General features: G+C 42.0%; 1 protein-coding gene across 15 annotated transcripts in view; it reads right to left on the bottom strand.

The window, feature by feature from the left end:
* The window catches only part of GRK4 (G protein-coupled receptor kinase 4), a 103,312-nt gene that overhangs the window by 66,408 nt on the left and 16,369 nt on the right, over positions 1-20,535 (bottom strand). For 4 of the 15 annotated variants that reach the window (XM_047718689.1, XM_047718690.1, XM_047718693.1 and 1 more), the window contains 2 exons: positions 17,721-17,812; positions 10,455-10,550 (listed from right to left, as the gene is read on the bottom strand). The exons of 4 other annotated variants lie outside the window; for them this stretch is intronic. In XM_047718689.1, coding sequence (XP_047574645.1) covers positions 10,455-10,506 — 52 coding nt within the window. In that variant the 5' untranslated portion in view covers positions 10,507-10,550; positions 17,721-17,812. Of the gene's footprint in view, positions 1-2,841; positions 2,864-10,454; positions 10,551-17,720; positions 17,813-20,535 lie in introns of those variants that run through there. 7 more of the 15 variants (XM_047718691.1, XM_047718687.1, XM_047718686.1 and 4 more) reach the window with 4 other exon arrangements.

The raw sequence follows: 20,535 nt of genomic DNA, 5'->3' as shown, positions 1-20,535 counted from the left end.
TGATTAAAAAAAAGTCAAAAATAGTATTTGTGGGTTTTTTTTTGAAACTACTCATTTGTTTACTAATGTAGACTGGGTCATCATGAATGTTTATAAAATCTGGACAGAGCCAAAGGAGCTGGAAGAATTGATAAAGAGGGGCACCTGTGTGGCTCAGTGGGTTAAAGCCTCTGCCTTCGGCTCAGGTCATGATCCCAGGGTCCTGGGATTGAGCCCTGCATCGGGCTCTCTGCTCAGCCGGGAGCCTACTTCCTCCTCTCTCTCTCTGCCTGCCTCTCCATCTACTTGTGATCTCTCTCCGTCAAATAAATAAATAAAATCTTAAAAAAAAAAAAAGAATTGATAAAGAAAGGTGTATGACGCGTAATTAGAAATATCCCTGCTGCTCTCCAAAAGGAATTACACAGGGGAGCAGTACTCCTGGGGAACTAAGCAGTCAAGGTCACAGCAGAGAGGAGACGGGCAGAGAAGAGATCTGGCTCCATCCTCCCATAGGTCTGTTCCCACCCCACAGTGTGTTTGGCCCAAACTGCAGCTATGTGAAATACACCACAAGAATGTACTTAAGTACATTTTTGGAAACTCTTTTCCATTTTGCTACATTTTTACCAGTTACAAACATTACATATGCTTAATTATTTTAAAACAGCTCTTGGGATTTTTTTTTTTCTTTTCAGTGGGGCAATATGTTATAAACCTTAACCTTACCACACACACACTCAAAATAGGTTTATTTAAACAGCAAGAAAATCAAAATAGGCTTATTTAAACAGCAAGAAAATCAGCAGTATTGAAGTACTCCTATAGTGGCTGTAAAGCTTAAGAATTAAATAAAAATTATGAAAAGTAAGGAAGCCATAACAAATTCCTCAATTAAAGGGTTTAACCATGCCGAGTCGTTCTAAGACTCTAAATAATCCTACTTTAGGTGGCTGAGACTCCAAATGAAAAAGTATAGGCAAGGAGAGAAATACTTTGGTTGCCAGTGCACAATTGCTTGTTTCAACAAACAACAGTTTTGCAAAATATCTACCACCCACTTTGCCCAATTTTACTAGCACATTTTATTTTAGGGATACTATATTTAAAAAAAAAAAAAAGACACAGGCAGTGAAAAATTTACATTTTTATAATACTGAGAGTTTTTAACACTTTCCTCCCAAATTCAAGGGTTCGGGAATGTTCCTAGTTTCCAGCTAAGGAGTGCAAATGGTGCATACAGGTCTGCCTAGTTTTTCTCCTGGATTCCTACGAATATGACCAAAAATCCAAACAAAAACCAAAGCAACAACAAAAAGAACGAAACCCAACATGGAAAACGAACACAGGGTATCCACAGGAGTCCAAAATTTGTGGACAATCTGAAAGAAAGCTGCTCCGTTGGATTTGTTAAAGAACCCTCAGTTTAAACCCTACAGACAGTCGGGACTTCCTAAAGGAACCCCACCCACACGCCCCCAGCCCGGTGCGGAGCCCCGCCCACTCGCTAGAGCTGGGAGGAGTGGAGGGGGGGCCCGGGGGCGGGGCCGGGGGCTTGGGGAGTTGTCCCAGTCCTGATCAGAATGACTGGCTAGGCGCCCAAGATTTAGAGGCCCCACTAAACGCTACACATAACCACTGACAGCCGACCTACATCCAGGGGCAGCCCGGTGATACTCCCAACAGTAAGGAGAAACGAGGAAACCTCTGAGAAAGAGTTAAATGTTAGCTATTAGACCTAAAGCATCAGCGACACTGTACTAACACAGCCAGAAACTAGTACACCAATGTTTTCAAAGTACAGGGGTCAAGGGAGGTGGAAATATTCTGTAACAGAATTCAATATTCTGTAATTGTCAAACAAGAAGTCAAAAAAGGGACATTTTCCAAAATTTAAGAACTCAAAACTTTACCTTCCATTCACCCTATTTAAAAAAAGAATTACAAAAAAATTACTTATGGAGTTTTAATAATAAAACAAGAGAAACTTTAAAAAAAAAGAAACAAAAAATGACAAACAGTGGGTATGATACAGAAGAAGCAAGGAAATATAGAAAAATAAATAACCCTATCAAAATATTGGGAATACTATCCTTGGCAAAGTGTGAGCAGTGCAGAATAGTTTCCTTTTATTGGCTCCAACAACACTTGCTCGTTTCCAGATCACATATAATTATGGAATGATATGGAATATAATTATAAATATACTACTGTACCATATTTTAATTCTTAAAATAGTCTGTGAACCAAGAGATATGGAAGGTAAGCGATTGACCCAACAAGTATGGCTGAAAAAGGGGACTCGGGGAAGCAAAATATAGAGGCAAATTAAGCTTTACAAAACAGCAGAAAAAGAAAAAAAGACTGAGATTGTATTTTCCACAAGCCTTGATATCATACCAAGACTTCCCTCTACCCTAGAAGGAACAGAGATGAGCATAACAGTTAGTGGTGACAATTCTTCACGTGTGTCAGGTACTATTTTGAGTCCTTTCTATGTATCATTTCATGGACTCTTCACAAAAGTAAGTTTAGCATCTTAAGGAAAGCAGAGACCTTTTGGGAAGTGCTTACTCCTGAGAGCTACCTAGGTCCCAGGGCAGTGGAGGCGAAGTGGGGCAATGGGACCAACCATCAGTAAGAGGAGCCAGACAGGAACAAAGGCAGCAGAGTGGGAAGAGAGAAGCCAATTCTCTGGTAACAAAAGAATTTCAGAAGGCAACTCATTCAACTGCTGTCAAGTCTCCCCCTTAACAGTGAGGACATGACGACAGAACCACAGGAGCCCTACTCTCAAGAAACCCATCCTTTACTGAGGGGACAATGAAGAAACTGATGGGGTAAACAGGTAGAAGGCAGTACCCTTCATGGAGATGATAACCTGTGAGCATGGGGTGCCTGGGTGGCTCGGTGGGTTGAGCCGCTGCCTTCGGCTCGGGTCGTGGTCTCGGGGTCCTGGGATCTAGTCCCGCGTCGGGCTCTCTGCTCAGCGGGGAGCCTGCTTCTCTCTCTCTCTGCCTGCCTCTCTGTCTGCTTGTGGTCTCTCTCTGTCAAATCAATAAATAAAATCTTAAAAAAAAAAAAAAAAAAAAAAAAAAAGAACCTGTGAGCAGAACAGTCCCAGACTCTGGTTCATATAGTGGGCACCAAGATCTGTATGGTGTAGGCAGCACTGGGGAAATCGAGATCATTCGCTGGTAGAGAAACAGGAAGAGAGGCCAGTTGCGCCCCGTGAGCAGAGGCAAGGGCTGCAAAGCAGGTGGCCAAAGTTACATCAATGGGGTGGGAGACCTCTTTGAGATTTCTCAACCTGGGATGAGGAATTGCTCCACAGCCCAGGAGATCTGGGGAAGGACACCACAGCAGGAGTCAGGAGGGAACAGCCTGGCCAGGGAGAAAACAGTGTACTCCAAATTAACCTGGCTAATTTGGCAAACCAAATGTCCGAAGTTTAAGTTTATTTGGGGTATGTGGAGTGGGGGTAGCTGTGGGTATATTTTAGTTTGTTTTGCATTTTATATTTATATCATCCTCAGATACTAAAAAAATATTTGCTTATTAGAGGTGGATTCCATTCAAGCTTTCCAGATTTATTTCTTGATCACCCTTAATTTCATCCAGAACTCTTAATGGGTAAATCTGAGTCCTTACTTGTAAAGGAAGCTACAAGTCTTAATTTAGGTGCAAGGAGGAAGAATGTAAGATTATTTGTGCATTTTAAGTCTATATCCTAAAGCTCAGATACTATGTAAATTTCTGGCATAACTGTAAAATCTCTTGAGTAAATGATCACATGATGTAAGCCACATTTTCTGAAAGAGCTTTAAAAACAGAAACACAGGTTAAGAGCCCCTTAGGTTTTTCCAGAAGGAAGCAAGACAAAATCAAAGAGCACGAGGAGCTCTGAGACAAGACCAGGTCACATGGCACATACCTCACATTCCTCTGGAAAATGAGACCGCTGCCCTGTGCCCACAGCGCCAGATCAGTGAAGGGAATGAAGGGCCTCAGCACACCACCTGGCTGAGAAGGCCCAATCAACAGGAGTTTGACCTTAAGGACAAGATGGTCCTGTGGTGTGATGGGAAGACAACGGGGACATTCAGACTGGACACAGCACTGATACAGGCACCTCACAAGAAAACCTCTCGTGTTACCCAGTCCGGTTTTTTTAGATTGGCTCAGGTACAAGAACAAAAATGGTGCATGGTTCAAAAACACCTTAATTCCAAAATCTTCCACTTATATTTGGGTGGTGGGAATATAAGTGATAATTTACTCAGTAAAGTCCTTTAATTATTTCAAAATATTTCATGACACATACAATCTTCTCCATCCTATAGCAACTTCAAATTTTCACACTGATGACATTAACAGAATCTTAGAGCAATGACAACAACATCACGGAACCTATACGAAGTAATATAATCAGGGAATTTTTAAAATGTTTCTCTAAATCAGTCTTTAAAAATCTGACATTTAGGGGCAACTAGGTGGCCCAGTGGGTTAAGTCTCTGCCTTCGGCTCAGGTCAGGATCTCAGGGTCCTGGGATCGAGCCCCACATCGGGCTCTCTGCTCAGCAGGGAGCCTGCTTCCCTCTCTCTCTTCCTGCTGCTCTGCCTTCTTGTGATCTCTCTCTCTCTGTCAAATAAATAAATAAAATTTTAAAAATAAAAATCTGACATTTAAATAATCACAAAAACTTCAAATGTCTTGCTTTTTTACCTTATCTGCCTCACAATTCTATTAATGATTTCACTTTTCCACGCATTAGATTTCTTATATTACTAAAATTAAATACTATAAACCAGAGATATGTGTCACAAAATACATCTCAGGGGCACCTGGGTGGCTCAGTGGGTTGAGCCTCTGCCTTCAGCTCAGGTCATGATCTCAGGTCCTGGGATCGAGCCCCACATCAGGCTCTCTGCTCAGTGGGGAGCCTGCTTCCCCCCTCTCTCTCTGCCTGCCTCTCTGCCTCCTTGTGATCTCTCTCTCTCTCTGTCAAATGAATAAATAAAATCTTTTATAAAAAAAAATACATCTCAGAAGCAGCAGACAGCCTCCTTCTGTCTTCCCATCAGAGGCCCTGGTCCTGCAGGAACCAGAAGACCCAGCTTCTTCTTTTGACTCCTCAGAGACTACACAGTGAACCATCTACTGTTCCAGCCATGAGTGAGCAGAATGGAGGGAGAGAGAGAGAGGCCCCGCCCCACAGGAAATTCGGGCCACGGGGAGGCCGGAGCCCTGCCACAGTTGACAGGGAGAAGCAGCACAGAAGCCGTCTGGGCCTGGAGTGCACAGTGCACCAGAGTCCAAGTCCACTCCTGAGAGGCACTCTCCTGATGGGCCGAGTTGGAAGGGGGACCAGCTAGTCAAGAGACTGCTGTTTCTAAATGCACCAAATTCCAAGACAAGAATGAGCCATTTACCAGAAGCTTTCTCTCTTGTTTTCAAAGTGATTGTCCTTTAGAAAGGGCACTGACTCAAAGTTTTATAGCTCATGGATTTTCCAGCATCCACAAATTTAGGACAATCAGAGGATAAAATTCAGAAAATCCCCAAATATGCTTACTACCACACTAGATCAAATGTACATGTAAACTAGTAAAATAAAGATCTGCTTACGAAGTAGAGGGTAGCTGAGTAGGCACGTTCGTTCATTAGGGGGAAGTCTGCTTGTACATCTGCCTGACACAACTCCAGCTGAGGTCACCAATTTATTCATTCCTTCATTCATTCATTTAACAAAACTGTGGCTGAGCACTAGAGATAGAAACAAAGACCCTGACCTTGGGGGCAAAACCAGCGGCTGCTCAACCTTTCTGCTGCATACCTGCCTGGATCCATCCTAGTCTGCCGGTCTCTTGACCCCTCCACTTCCAGAATGCATACAGACCCATCCGCCTGCTCCTTCTTGGTGTGCTTCGCCTGAGCCACACGGGGATGCGAGGGCTCTTTCCCCGTCCTCTAGTCTCTAGGAAGAGCTTATCCACTCCCAGTCATGTGATGCTGAGACACCAGGGGACACGGATATCTCCCAGATTGCACCTATAGCCCAGAATCCTCTGATCTCTAAACATGAATGCACAGATTGCATCCAACACAGCCCCTCACCCTGTGAACCTGATCTCGGTGGGTGATCAGACCTGGAAGTCATCCTTAGGACCCCGTCCTTCCTACTTCCACATAAATCAACCAGATCCCACTTCTTAGAGATCTCTCATAGTCATCAGGCTCCATGGCCTCCAGCTGACACTAAGCTTCCATCACTCCCGCCAGCAGTAGCAACAATGGCTCCTTTGGCCTTCCCGCTCCCCTCTCCGCACTCTAAATCAGTCCTCACGGGGGCCTCGGTGGCTCAGTGGGTTAAAGCCTCTGCCTTCGGCTCAGGTCATGATCCCAGGGTCCTGGGATCGAGCCCCACATCGGGCTCTCTGCTCTGCAGGGAGCCTGCTTCCTCCTCTCTCTCTCTCTGCCTGCCTTTCTGCGTGCTTGTGATCTCTGTCTGTCAAATAAATAAATAAAATCTTTTAAAAAAATAAAAATAAAAAATAAAAAAATAAATCAGTCCTCACACTGAAACCCCAGATGCCCTTCAAAAACGTGCATCCAGGGTGCCTGGGTGGCTCAGTGGGTTAAGCCGCTGCCTTCGACTCAGGTCATGATCCCAGGTCCTGGGTTCGAGCCCCACATCGGGCTTTCTGCTCAGCAGGGAGCCTGCTTCCTCTTCTCTCTCTGCCTGCCTCTCTGCCTACTTGTGATTTCTCTCTGTCAAATAAATAAATAAAATCTTTAAAAAAAAAAACGTGCATCCACTTACATCATCCCTCCGATGGAAATCTGACAGGTCGACTTTCAACTAAGACAAATGCCCTTACCAGGCCCACAAGCCCTGCCTCCCTCCCTTCCTCTCACACAGTGCCACTGTCCTTCTTTGTTTCCACTCCAGGAAGACTGGCCTTTTTCATGTCCCTGGAAATTGTCATGATCTGTCCCACTTTGGGATCCTGTACTTACCCAAAAGTCTGTACCTTTTCCTTCAAAGGGCTTACTGCAGTTTGTAATGAAGTTTATTCCTGCAATTCTTTATTTTATAACTATCTCTGCCAAGAGGGCAAAGGTCACATCTGTTTCTTAGCCACTGTATTGATAAGGCCATACCCAGTGCTAGGTACATGGAAGCAAATAAACGATGACATTTAAAACTTAACTGAGGGTGCTGTATACCTTAAACTTACACAACGTTATATGTAAATTACATATCTCAATGAAAATAAACTAATTTTAAAAAGAGCATGAACTGGGAGAAAAAGTTAACTAATGGGACATTTAATATAATTTACTTCATTCTATGCACTAAAACTTACCCCCAAAGAATCAGAAACATACTGAGGTAATTAATATGCAAATAGACATGAAAATGTTTCTATAACCCTATGAATACGTTCAATAGCATAAATAGTCCCAAAGTAAATTTTATATCTTAACTACAATGCAAATGTCAAATAATGGAAGCAACCTCCATTCTAATCACTTGGTGCTATATGCAGAAAATACTATTAAGGGGCGCCTGGGTGGCTCAGTGGGTTAAAGCCTCTGCTTTCGGCTCAGGTCATGATCCCAGGGTCCTGGGATTGAGCCCCGCATCGGGCTCTCTGCTCAGCAGGGAGCCTGCTTCCTCCTCTCTCTCTGCCTGCCTCTCTGCCTACTTGTGATCTCTGTCTGTCAAATAAATAAATAAATAAATAAATAAATAAAATCTTAAAAAAAAATACTATTAACACTATGGATCATTAAATATCAGTTGGCTCAAAGAAGCGCAGCCAATAATGAGTAAAAACGGTGTTTGACATCATTGGTCATAGGTGAAATGCCAATCACATTCACTAGGATGGCTATAATGAAAATAAGTGTTGGCAAGGATGTGGAGAAACTGGAACTCTCATATATTTCTGGTGGGAATGCAAAATATGCAGCTGCTTTGGAAAACAACTTGCCAGTTCCTCAAAAAGTAAAGCCTAGAGTTACCATCGGTAGCAGGCTGAATAATGGCCCTCCCAATGTACCAGGTCCTAATCCCTATAAATATGACCTTACTTTTAAAAAAGAGCCTTTGTTGGGGCACATAGGTGGCTCAGTGGGTTAAGCCTCTGCCTGTGACTCAGGTCATGATCTCACACATCATTGGGCTCTCTGCTCTTGGGGAGCCTGCTTCTCCCTCTCTCTCTCTCTCTCTCTGCCTACTTGTGATCTCTCTGTCAAATAAATAAATAAATAAATAAAATAAAAAAGAGCCTTTGCAAATATGATGAAATCAAGAATCTCGAGATGGCAGACTTACCTGGATTACCCGGGTAGGCCCTAGATACAAACACATGTTTCTTCACAAGTGTCTACAAATAAACCCTCACCTTTACAGTCAGGGGACTTTTTTATAAAGGCATGAAGAGAGCTAAATGGTGAAAAAACAGTCATTTCAATGAACGGTCCTGGAACTGGATATCCAATGCAAGAGAATGAAACTGAATCCCTACCTCACGCCATATACAAAAATTAACTCCACCTGGATCAAACATCTAAATGTGAGAGATAAAACTATAAAACTCTTAGAAGAAAATATAGGTGTAAATCTTTGTGACTTTGGATTAACTAGTGTTTTTTTAGATATGACACCAAAAGCACAGCAAAAAAAAAGGAAAAAATAGATCAATTGGACTTCATCAAAATAAAGACTTGTGTTCCTAAAAGAAATCATCAAGAAAGGAAAAGAAAACACAGAATGGGAGAAAATATTTGAAAAGCAACTGTCTGATAAGAGTATAGTAACTAGAATATATAAAGAACATTTACATTTCAACAAAGACAAGGCAAACAATCCAATTAAAAAATGGGCAAAGGTGGTGCCTAGACGTCTTAGTCAGTTAAGCTAGCATCTGACTCTTGATCTCAGGGTCATGAGTTCAAGCCCCACATTGGGCTCCACACTAGGCACAGAGCCTACTTTAAAAAATGGATAAGGATTTGAACAGATATTTCTCCAAAGAAGATATACAAATGGCCAATAAATACATGAAAAGATATTCAGTATCATTAGTCATTGGGAAACACAGATCAAAACACAATGAGATATGAGTGCCTGGCTGGCTCAGTCGGAGGATCAAATGACTCTTGATCTCGGGGCTGTGAGTTCAGGCCCCATACAGGGTGTAAAGATTACCTAAATAAATAAAACTAAAAAAATTAATTAAAGAGAGGTGCCTGGGTGGCTCAGTGGGTTAAAGCCTCTGCCTTCAGCTCAGGTCGTGATCCCAGGGTCCTGGGATTGAGCCCCACATCGGGCTCACTGCTCAGCGAGGAGCCTGCTTCCTCCTCTTTCTCTGCCTGCTTCTCTGCCTACTTGTGATCTCTGTCTGTCAAATAAATAAATAAAATCTTTTTAAAAAATTAATTAAATAAAAAAAGAAAAGAAAAACCCACAATGAGAAACCACTTCACACCCACTCAGATTGCTATAATAAAAACAAAATGGAAAATAAAAGTCATGTCCTCAGAGAGGACATGAAGAAACTGGAACCCTCATATAGTGTTTGTGGGAACATAAAATGGTACAGCCACATTGGAAAACAGTCTAGCAGTGCCTTACAAAGTTAACATAGAATTATCATATTATCCAGCAATTCCAATCCTGGTTATATACACAAAAGAAATGAAAGCAGGGACTCAAACATTTGTGCCATGTTCCTAGCAGCATTATTCACAATAGCCAAATGGTAGAAACAACCCATTTGACAGATGAATGGATACACAAAGTGTAGTACGTATATACAATATCCAAATCAATGCCACTGAACTTTGTATTTGAAAATGGTTAAAATGAGGCGCAGCCTGGGTGGCACAGTTGGTCAAGCAACTGACTCTTGGTTTCAGCTCAGGCCATGATCTCAGGATCATGAGATCAAGCCCCACGTGGGCTCCAGGCTCTTCAGGGAGTCTGCTTATCTCCCTCTCCCTTTGCTCCTCCCCAGCACATGTGCACACTCTCATTCTCTCTCTCTCTCATAAATAAAATCTTTTAGAAATGGTTAAAATGGTAATTTTTATGTATACCCTACCACAAAGAAAACACATGTACAGGAATGTTTCTAGCAGCATTATTCATAATAGACAAAAAAATTTAAACAGCTCATCGATCTACTGACAAATGGATAAATAAGTGATATATGCATATGGTGAAATGTTATTTGCCAAGAAAAAAAGGAATTAAGTACTGATTCAAACTACAGCATGGATGAAACTAGAAAATTGTATGTTTACTTCTAGATGATTAGTGGGGTCAAGGGCAGAGGAACATTTACTATATTACTCTTTTGTTCCATACAGAACAATGAGTACATATTACTTCTTAAAAGAATAACATCTAACAAATGGTACAATGCCAGACACGATCTCCAGGCTGGCACTGCTTACTCACCAATGAAATGTCTAAGCTTGCTGCACTGGCTGACAGGGGGCAGCTTCAGCATTTCCCTCCATTTTTTACTACGACCACTTTTTTTGCCATATCCTCCTGAATTTGGGGAAAAAAAAGTATTTTTTTAAATGATCAGAAATATCCAACTATAACAACTATTTCCACTAATGTATTCCGTTTGAGGAGTTTGGTCCCTCTGGTGAGTGAAAATACAAGCTTATAATAATTTGTCTTACTTAGAAGGCAGCTTGACAAGTATAAAAATCCCCAGCGAAGCAGTCACTGGCTTTATCATTTACAAACCATGTGACCCTGACCTTCTATAACTGACTCGGCGGAGCCTAAGCTTCCAAATTTGTGAATGGACCTAACACAATATATCACACATGGTTGCAAATGCCTGCAAAGGACCAGAAATATAATGGTAAAAAGGACAACATTGCTCCCCTCCATTCTAGTGAGGGAGAGTTGTGTTTTTGGTTTTTTTTTTAAGAGCAGGTAATGATAAGTGTAAAAAAAAAAAAAATTAGCCAATCATATAGTACTAAATGATATGCAACAAAATCAAGCCTGGCAAAGATGAAGGGTGCTATTAGGGATAAAGTGAGATTAGAGAAAGCATCCCAAAAGGGTCACACTTGAACAGAGACCTAATGGGGGTGAGGGAATGAGCCTCAGGAAGATCTAGAAGCAAGAAGAGAATGGCGGAAAAAGCTATTAGGTGATATTTGAGCAGATGGAGGCTGCATTGCAGTAAGCATGGCATACAATAGAGAAACACTGAACCACTATATTGTACACCTGAAACTAATGCGATATTGTGAGTCAACTATACTCAAAGAAAAGAAAATGTTTAATAAAGTAAAATAAAATTTTCAAAAGGTAATAGTTTAGATTTTTTTTTAAGATTTTATTTATTTATTTATTTATTTATTTATTTATTTATTTATCTCAGAGAGAGAGAAAGAGAGAGAAAGGGAACACAAGCAGGGGGAATGGGAGAGGGAGAAGCAGCCTTCCCACTGAGCAGGGAGCCTAACACGGGGCTTGATCCCAGGACTCCGGGATCATGACCTGAGCCAAAGGCAGACACTTAACCAACTGAGCCACCCAGGTGCCCCTAGAAATATCTTTTTTAAAAAGGCCCTTCGAACAAAACTCAAGAGAAGTTAGAACCTTCAATTTTTTAAAAAGATTTTATTTATTTATTTGACAGAGAGAGATCACAAGTAGACGGAGAGGCAGGCAGAGAGAGAGAGAGAGAGGGAAGCAGGCTCCCTGCTGAGCAGAGAGCCTGATGCGGGACTCGATCCCAGGACCCTGAGATCATGACCTGAGCCGAAGGCAGCAGCTTAACCCACTGAGCCACCCAGGTACCCCTAGAACCTTCAATTTTAAGCATTCTGAGGAGTTGAAATTTTATTAAATTTTGTCCAAGAGAAAACATTACAGTTTTGGCCAGTAACAGAAAGGCTCCAGGGCTATCAGAAAGAATAGAAAAATCAAGAGGAAAGCCACGTTTTGGGAAGTGGTGAGCTCTACCTTAAGCACGGTGAGTGAAGCAGTATGAGGGAACACCATCTGGAGGAGCTCAGGAGGGAAGGCCTGGCTAGACATACAGATTTGCTAGCAGTCTGGCAAACAGATGATGGTCTGGTTGGAGATGCAAGGGCTTCTTCCGTGACCTTCCTTTTGCTCCTCTACCCACCCCTTCCATTTCTGGGATCATGACTCTAGACTTCCAGCCACTATGCAGAGGTCAAGGGCACCTCAAAGTCAACATACTCAAATCGGACTCCGTTGTCTTCCCCTCAAATTCACCCCTCTTTCCACACTATGCCTCCAGTTAACTTCCCACCATCCATGGGGCAGATGGAGCTGGAAACTGGGGCACTAAATCTGTCTCTCGCGTGTCTCACCCATTTATTTGGAAAGCATTTGCAGCCCAAGTCCTGCGTGCTGGGCACTGTCTGGGCAGCAGCCATACGGCAGAGGGTCAGGTGGCCAGCAAAGGTGCTCCTGTCCCCTGCTCTCCTAGCCCACACCATTACCAAGGTCACTTGCCTCTTCTTCCAACAGGCCTTCCTACCTCCAGTCTCCCCTTTCAGACCCTCTCCCACACTGCCTTCCACCGCTACCTTCCTAAAATGCAAGTATCAGCTCACTTGAGTCTAGGCTGAGGGGAAATAAAAGCACAGACCTACCTGGCAACATCCCACAGGCACACCATGCCCAAGCCACACCATCTATGAAGGCCCCGAAGAAGCAAGAGCGTGTTCTGTCCAGGAAGCACAAGTGCCTAGACTGTCATGCAGCCTTCCTAGTGTAGGCAAATCTCTACTCAGCTCAAGCAGAAGCACCCCCCCCCCCAAGCCTATTTCCCCTTTCCTAGGGAGAGGCAGGCACTCTTGCCTTTTCATGCACTTTACATCTAGAAAACATCTTCATTAAATCTCAGCAAGGGCAGATTCTGGACTTATGGTCTTTTTCCCAGTGTATCTCCAACATTCAAACAAATAATCGAACAGATGTAAGGGGGCTCCAGGCACACTGCACACAGCAGACGCTAAAGGAACATTTGCTAACTTGAAGGAGACCTGAAAAATGGCGGATGCTGACTACAGCGCATGAGTCAGGTAGGATGAATTTCCCAAGGTCTAGGAGGTGAAGGAGGACAAGAAGTAGGAAGAGGAATAAGAGTTAGATTTACTGAGTCTTTATTATGTGCCAGACACCTTTCTGGGAGCTTCATATATATTGACTCATTGAATCATCCTTCCCCCGTGATAAAAATACTACTGCTATTCCCTTTTCTTAGATAAGGGACCAAAGCAAAGAGGTAAAATCACTTGTCCAACATCACACAACTAGTGAGAAGTGTGGGTCTGCAGCAGGAATCTGCTTAACCGTTACTGCTATTAAGAAGCAAAAAGGTGGGGGCGCCTGGGTGGCTCAGTGGGTTAAAGCCTTTGCTTTCGGCTCGGGTCGTGATCCCAGGGTCCTGGGATCGAGCCCCGCGTCGGGCTCTCTGCTCAGCAGGGAGCCTGCTTCCCCCTCTCTCTCTGCCTGACTCTCTGCCTGCTTGTGATTTCTCTCTCTCTGTCAAATAAATAAATAAATAAAATCTTAAAAAAAAAAAAAGAAGCAAAAAGGTGTAAACAAAGCCTTTTTTTTTTTTTTAAGATTTTATTTATTTATTTGACAGAGAGAAATCACAAGTAGGCAGAGAGGCAGGCAGAGAGAGAGAGGAGGAAGCAGGCTTCCCGCTGAGCAGAAAGCCCGATGTGGGGCTCGAACCCAGGACCTGGGATCACGACCTGAGCCGAAGGCAGCGGCTTAGCCCACTGAGCCACCCAGGCGCCCCAACAAAGCCTTTTTTTTAAAGTACACAAACATTTATAAAATAAATTATTTGGCATAAACACATTTAGAAATTAAGCTGGGATTTGAGCCCAGATAATTACACTGGCCAAGCGAGGACATTACCTTTGTCATAACAGCTGTTTTTCTATCAATAAACAGGACCACCGAGGTAGATGCATAGAAAGAACTGGAATCTGGTCTACAAAATTTGCTGGATATTAAGGGGTTTGGGGGTTGGTTTTCTACTACGAATACCATGATTATTTTTATAACACATTCTCTATTTCTATAACATATTATACACCACCCCTAGTCCTAGACCCACCAAAAACAATCACAAATTTAGTGCGTTTATAAATGTGTGTGTGTGCGTGTGTGTGTGTAGCCTTGAAAAATATATTGCTTTAGAGCAAGATTCTTAACCTGGCATTCATGGGCAGGTATCAGAGTATCCTGGAATTTGGACAGAAAAAAAAATCACCTTTAGCTTAACTAACTTCTAACCAAAATTCATCATGTCTTTCAGCCGTAAGTGTAGGCAAGAGCATTAAAATATCAGTAGTATCTTTGACTTCATCACCAAGAGCATTCAGATTTCCCTCTCACATTACAGCTCCTAGAGATAACTTAAAATATTTATGCTCACACAACCTTGAAATGATCACAGAGGTGCCAGACCAGCTGTCAGACTGTCTAGAAGTGCTGAGGTGATGGAGCCAAGCAACTGCTGCAGCTTTGTGCCTGGTAGTTAAATTGTTCAGACTCAAAATGGCCAGGTCCTATGTTCTCACATCAATGGTCCAGCTACATATTTTACTCTCTGTGACTCCCTACACCTGATGGACACATGGAAGCAGGGGGGTTAGTCAAAGGCCAGCCCACAGATGGCATAAAGCCCCATTCAAATGAGCCATGATGGCCTTCACACTGATGGCTCTTTAAAGGATGACACTTGAACTTGCCTGTGTATTTACTGCCTTGCTACCTAGTGCTCTGAGAACCAAGCACTTTCATAGCACAAACCTGTTGAAAAAATTTACTATTTCAATATAGTTGATTTCTTTTACAATCATATGTATTTTTATTCACATTAAGAACCCCTACTCTAGAAGCTGTTAATAAGAATGGTGTGCTACTGGGGCACCTGGCGGGCTCAGTCAGTTAAGAGTCTGCCTTTGGGGGCGCCTGGGTGGCTCAGTGGGTTAAAGCCTCTGCCTTCGACTCAGGTCATGATCCCAGGGTCCTGGGATCGAGCCCCGCATGGGGCTCTCTGCTCAGCAGGGAGCCTGCTTCCCCCTCTCTCTCTGCCTGCCTCTCTGCCTACTTGTGATCTCTCTGTCAAATAAATAAATAAAATCTTTAAAAAAAAAAAAAAGTCTGCCTTTGGCTCAGGTCACGATCCCGGAGTCCTGAGTCATGAGCACCACGTCAGGCTCCCTGCTCAGAGGGGAGTTTGCTCCTCCCTCTACCCTTCACCCAGCTCGTGCTCGCTCTCAAATAAATAAATAAAATCTTAAAAAAAAAAATGGTGTGCTACTGCATACATTACAATTTGATTTTTTCCACACAGCTCAGTCCATTTTGATGCGGATTGTTCACTATTCCAGCCAGGCTCTGTTCTGTTCCTCTCTCTTCCCCACCCTCAGTCTCATGTTTCATGGCCCAAAACACTCCTCCTCAGCAAAGCTAGATCCCTCATTTCCTCAGATCTTTGCTCCCGGTCACACCACGAGCTTTCATGCCCTACCCCATGCCTAACCCTTATCATCCCCCTTTTCTGCTTTATTCTCTCTTCTTGGCCCTTATCACTGTCCACCATACAATCTTATTTCACGGATCCTGTTGAGGACCGGTTTCCCCACGAGATTAGAAACTCCTTGAAGAGAGGGGTTTATCTGTGTTATTCACAGCCGTAAACCCGATAGCTAGATGAGCAGCTGGTATAAAACTCTCAATAACTACTTGGTGAATGAGTGTATGAATGAATTTGTTTTAATTCCTATATAGTAATCTACTATATATTCTATTTATCTACTCCCTACTGATGGTCATTTAATGGTTTTGGTTTCTAATATTAGACATGTGTTATAGCAAACATTCTTACAAATGTCTCCTTTACCACCATTTCTTCAGAGTAAATGTCTAGAAGAGTTCTTGACCTGGGTGTGTTTTTTTTAACATTAATGGATACCATTCACCTGTTCTCCAAAATGGTTGTAATTTACAATTACTTAAAATACAGCATACATACTGGGTGTGATACCCTTGATAGGAGCCACTCAGAGTTACTTTGTAGAATCAAAAAGGGGACAACTCTTCCTTCAGTTTAGAACAACTTTAGTTAGTCAGAAGAGCTCCACGAATAGCAGAGGCTGAGACTAAGCCAAATAAACTTAGTTCACTTGCCTCTTAAAGTCAGTACATTATGCTAAGTGAAATAAGCCAGTCATTGAAAAGTCCTATACTGTTAAGATTCCACTTATATGAGGTATTAGGAGTCAAATCGTAAGAGAGAGAAGCAGAGTGGTGGCTGCCAGGGACTGGAGAGAGGAGAGATAGGGGAGTTTTTATTAATTGGGATAGAGTTTCAGTTGGGGAAGATGAAAAGAGTTTTGGAGGTGAATGGTGGTGATGTCTGCACAACAGTAAAAATTTACTTAATACCACTGTGCACTTAAAAATGGTTAAATACATTTATAACAACAAAAACTTTGGGGAAAAAAAAGAGTTCCTCAAACAACATAAAGTCATTTTGTTGTTTAAGTGCTAAAAAGATATCACCCAAATGTCCACTTTATATTCAACCAGAAGTGAAAACAGATATGCAAACACAAGTCTTTTTTTTTAGAGACATGTATTTATTTATTAGGAGAGCATGATTGGGGGAGGGGCAGAAGGAGAGGGAGAGAGAGAGAATCTCAAGCAGACTCCCTGCTAAGCACAGAGCTGTAGGGCTCTGTGAGATCATGACCGTGAGATCATGACCTGAGCCAAAATCAAGAGTCTGATGCCCAACCAGCTGAGCCACCCAGGTACCCAGCAAACACAACAATCTTGATAAGGGTGTTAGTCAATGCGACCACTGATCCTGTAGAACACTCTCTCAGCACACAAAGCAGCATTTATCCAGAATCATTATACTGGAACAGTATATCTAGGTCCCAGCTTGCTCCTTAAGTAGATCCAGGGCTATTTTTCTTCCTCACTACAGCTAATGTCAGCAGTTACCGGATATGATCAAAGCAAAAGAGGGAAAAACTGCTAGTGGGCCTCCCAGTTCTTTTTCATCCCATGATAAAATCACAGGGTTTTTTTTGTATTTCACCAAACGGAAAAATGAAAAAGGAGGATGGGAGAAAAGGTAACAGACTTCCTTATAAGTACCTTATTTGGCCAAGTATATTTTCATTAATACTTCCTAAGAAAGGCTATTGCAATGGAAAAGTAGGATGCACAATCTTAAAGGATGATCTGCTAATTACATAGATTTCGTTTTGTTTTAAGATTTGCTCTTATTTAAAATCCAGTACATTGTTTTCACTACTCCCATTTAACTATGTGAATGAAAACTTTGCCTTCGTAACTTCTGTCCAGGAGAAACGTAGTTCCAACAACGTAGTTCCTCTCTGCTCTTTCATGCCGTTTTGCTTCCATACTCTTTTTTTTTTTTTTTAAGATTTTTTATTTATTTATTTGACAGAGAGAGAGCACAAGCAAGCAGAGAGGCAGGCAGAGAGAGAGGAGGAAGCAGGCTCCCTGCTGAGCAGAGAGCCCGATGCAGGGCTCGATCCCAGGACCCTGAGATCATGACCTGAGCCGAAGGCAGCGGCTTAACCCACTGAGCCACCCAGGCGCCCCTGCTTCCATACTCTTAACTTCATTGTCCATTGTGGCTTTACTCACATTCAAGTCTCTTCATCTTGTCGTCTCACTGACAGCCCATTTCCCTCATGTCTCCCAAGAATGGTCTTTTTCCAAGCATGTCTCTAAAATGCCTGGGAAGAGGAAGGACAGGATTATCAAAGACACAGCCTCAGTGCTCCTGATGCAGAAGAGCCAGCAAGGTGGACAGGCCTCCCCCAAGGAAGGTCACAGGCCAGGGCAGCAGGTGCTGCAGAACCTTCGCCAGGACTCAAGGCTTGGTTTGGCCTCTGGCCCCCAAGCCAGAGTACAAGGCGATGATAGGTCACTTCTCAGATCCACAGACTGGCAGGGAAGCAGCATACCCTACCGGGCTAGGTTCTCCCTGTGTGCATAAGAAAGGCTGATCACAGGGTATCTATCCAGTGACTAAATCAGAGCAAAGCTGTAAACAGAAACAGAGCTAGCATCTCCTACGATATTTTCTTAGGGAAGTTCCCTAATTCCAACTTTTCCTGAGTCACATTGGCTCACCAATTTATATGAGCTCAAGTTAATGAAATTTTAGTTTACTTGATTTATCTGAAAGTCTTCAGAAGAAAAATAGTGTTTCAGAAAAACACTGCATTATCCATCCAGCACAACCTTCCAGGTTATCAGATTCTAGCCTTCCTTGTCTTGACCTATTGTACAGCTTTCTGTAAAACTATGGGTGACAGGCACACATGCAAACTGTTTGTCCGGTAGTTCCCAAGGACTTCTCTTCCCTCTAGAAAAATCAGTTTGCCCAGATTTGCAATTCAATTCCTTTCATCACATAAATGTGAGCTTTTTTACTTCATCTGAACTGTTTAGAACATGTGCCTCGTTCCCTATGTAAGTAAAAACAAAACACATGTTCATTTTAACGTGATCTGTATGAGCCTAATTTTACCTTTCTCTGGCAATTACCTTTTAGGATGCCTTACTCCTAGTCAAGCCCCGTCTGTGAGACTTGTAGTGATGTCCCCTTTCATTTCTGATAAATATTGTGTCTTCTTTTTTCTTAGTCTGGCTAGGGCTTACAGATTTTACTAACCATTTCAAATAATCAGATTTTCATTTTGTTGATTTCCCACCTTTAGTTTCACAGATTTCTACTCTAAACTGGGGCATCTTGGGTGGCTCAGTTAGTTAAGTGTCTGTCTTTGGCTCGTGATCCCAGGATCCTGGGATCAAGCTCCATGTCAGGCTCCCTGCTCAGTGGGGAGTCTGCTTCTCCCTCTCCCTCTGTCTCTCCCCACCACTGACGCTTGCTCTCTCTCTCTCTCAAATAAACAAAAAACCAAAATCTTTCTTAAAGGTATGTTTAATCTCCAAGTATTTGGGAGATTTTCCAGCTGTCTTTCTGGTTTATGGTTTCTATTTTAATTCCACTGTGGTCTGAGAGCAGACATTATATGATTTCTATTCTTTTAAAATTGTCACAGCATGTCTTATAGCCCAGAATATGGACTATCATAGAGAACGTTCCAATGTGACCTTGAGAAGAATGTGTAGTGTATTCATCAATCTCTCCTTGCAGTTCTATCAGTTCTTGACTCACATATTCTGCCTATATGTTGTTAGGCACATACACTTTAAGGACTACTACATCCTCTTGGAGAACTGACCCTTTTGTCATTATGTAATACCCCTCTTTATCCTTGTTTACTTTCTTTGCTGTGAAGTTAAAACTGTGTGAAATTAACATAGGTACACCTACTGCCTTTGATTAATGGCAGCATGGAAGACCTTTCTCCAACCCTTTACTTTAAATCTATGTGTATTTTTATATTTAAAGTGAGTTTTCTATAGACAACATGTAGTTGGGTCTTACTTTTCTATCCACTCTGACAATCTCTCTTTTTTGACTGATGCACTTAAGACCATTGATGTTTAAAGTGATTACTGATATGCAATACAGGCATACCTCAGAGACACTATGGGTTTCATTCCACACCACTGCAATAAAGCAAATGTCACAATTAAGCAATACAAATGAATTTTGCCTTCCCATTGTATATAAAAGTTATGTTTACACTAAGCTGTACTCTGTTAACCATGCAATAGCAATATGCCTAAAACACAATGTATATGCCTTAATTTAAAAAAAACTTTATTGCTAAAAATGCTAACCATCATCTGAGCTTTCAGTAAGTCATAATCAACAATCACACATCACTCTAACAATAATTTAAAAGTTTGGAATACTGTAAGAATTACCAAAATGTGACAGAGACATCAAGAGAAAAAATGCTGTTGGAAAAGATGGCACCAAAAGACTTGACACATGGTAGCCACAAACTTTCAATTTGTAAAAAGTGTAGTATCGATAAAACAAGGTATATCTGTAGTTGGATTAATATCTACCATATTTTACTACTACTTGTTGCCCTTATCTTGTTCTTACTGTTGTTTTCCTTGATTTTTTTTTTTTGCCATTTGTGGTTTAAATCATTTTATAGGATTCTATTCTCACATTTTCCTTAGCATATCAATTATACTTCTTTTTAAACTGTTTATCTTTTTAAGAATTTTATTTGAGAGAATGAGAGAAAAAAAGAAAGAGAAAGCATGACCGGGGGAGTGGAAAGAGAAGCAGACTCTCCACTGAGCATCCTGGGAGCCCTTTGCAGGGCTCAATCCTAAGACTCTGGGATCACGACCCCAGCCAAAGGCAGACATCCAACCAACTGAGCCACTCAGGCTCCTCTAAACTGTTTTTAGTGGCAACATACATTTACAACTAATCCAACTTCCCTTTCAAAGAAAATTATACCACTTCATAGGTAGTAGGAGTACCTTATAAATAACAAAATATTCCTAATTCCCCTCC

Source organism: Lutra lutra, chromosome 2, assembly GCF_902655055.1.
Source record: "Lutra lutra chromosome 2, mLutLut1.2, whole genome shotgun sequence".
Taxonomy (NCBI): Eukaryota; Metazoa; Chordata; class Mammalia; order Carnivora; family Mustelidae; genus Lutra; species Lutra lutra.
The sequence above is the reverse complement of the archived record's forward strand: the minus strand, read 5'-3'. Positions and strand labels throughout refer to the sequence as shown.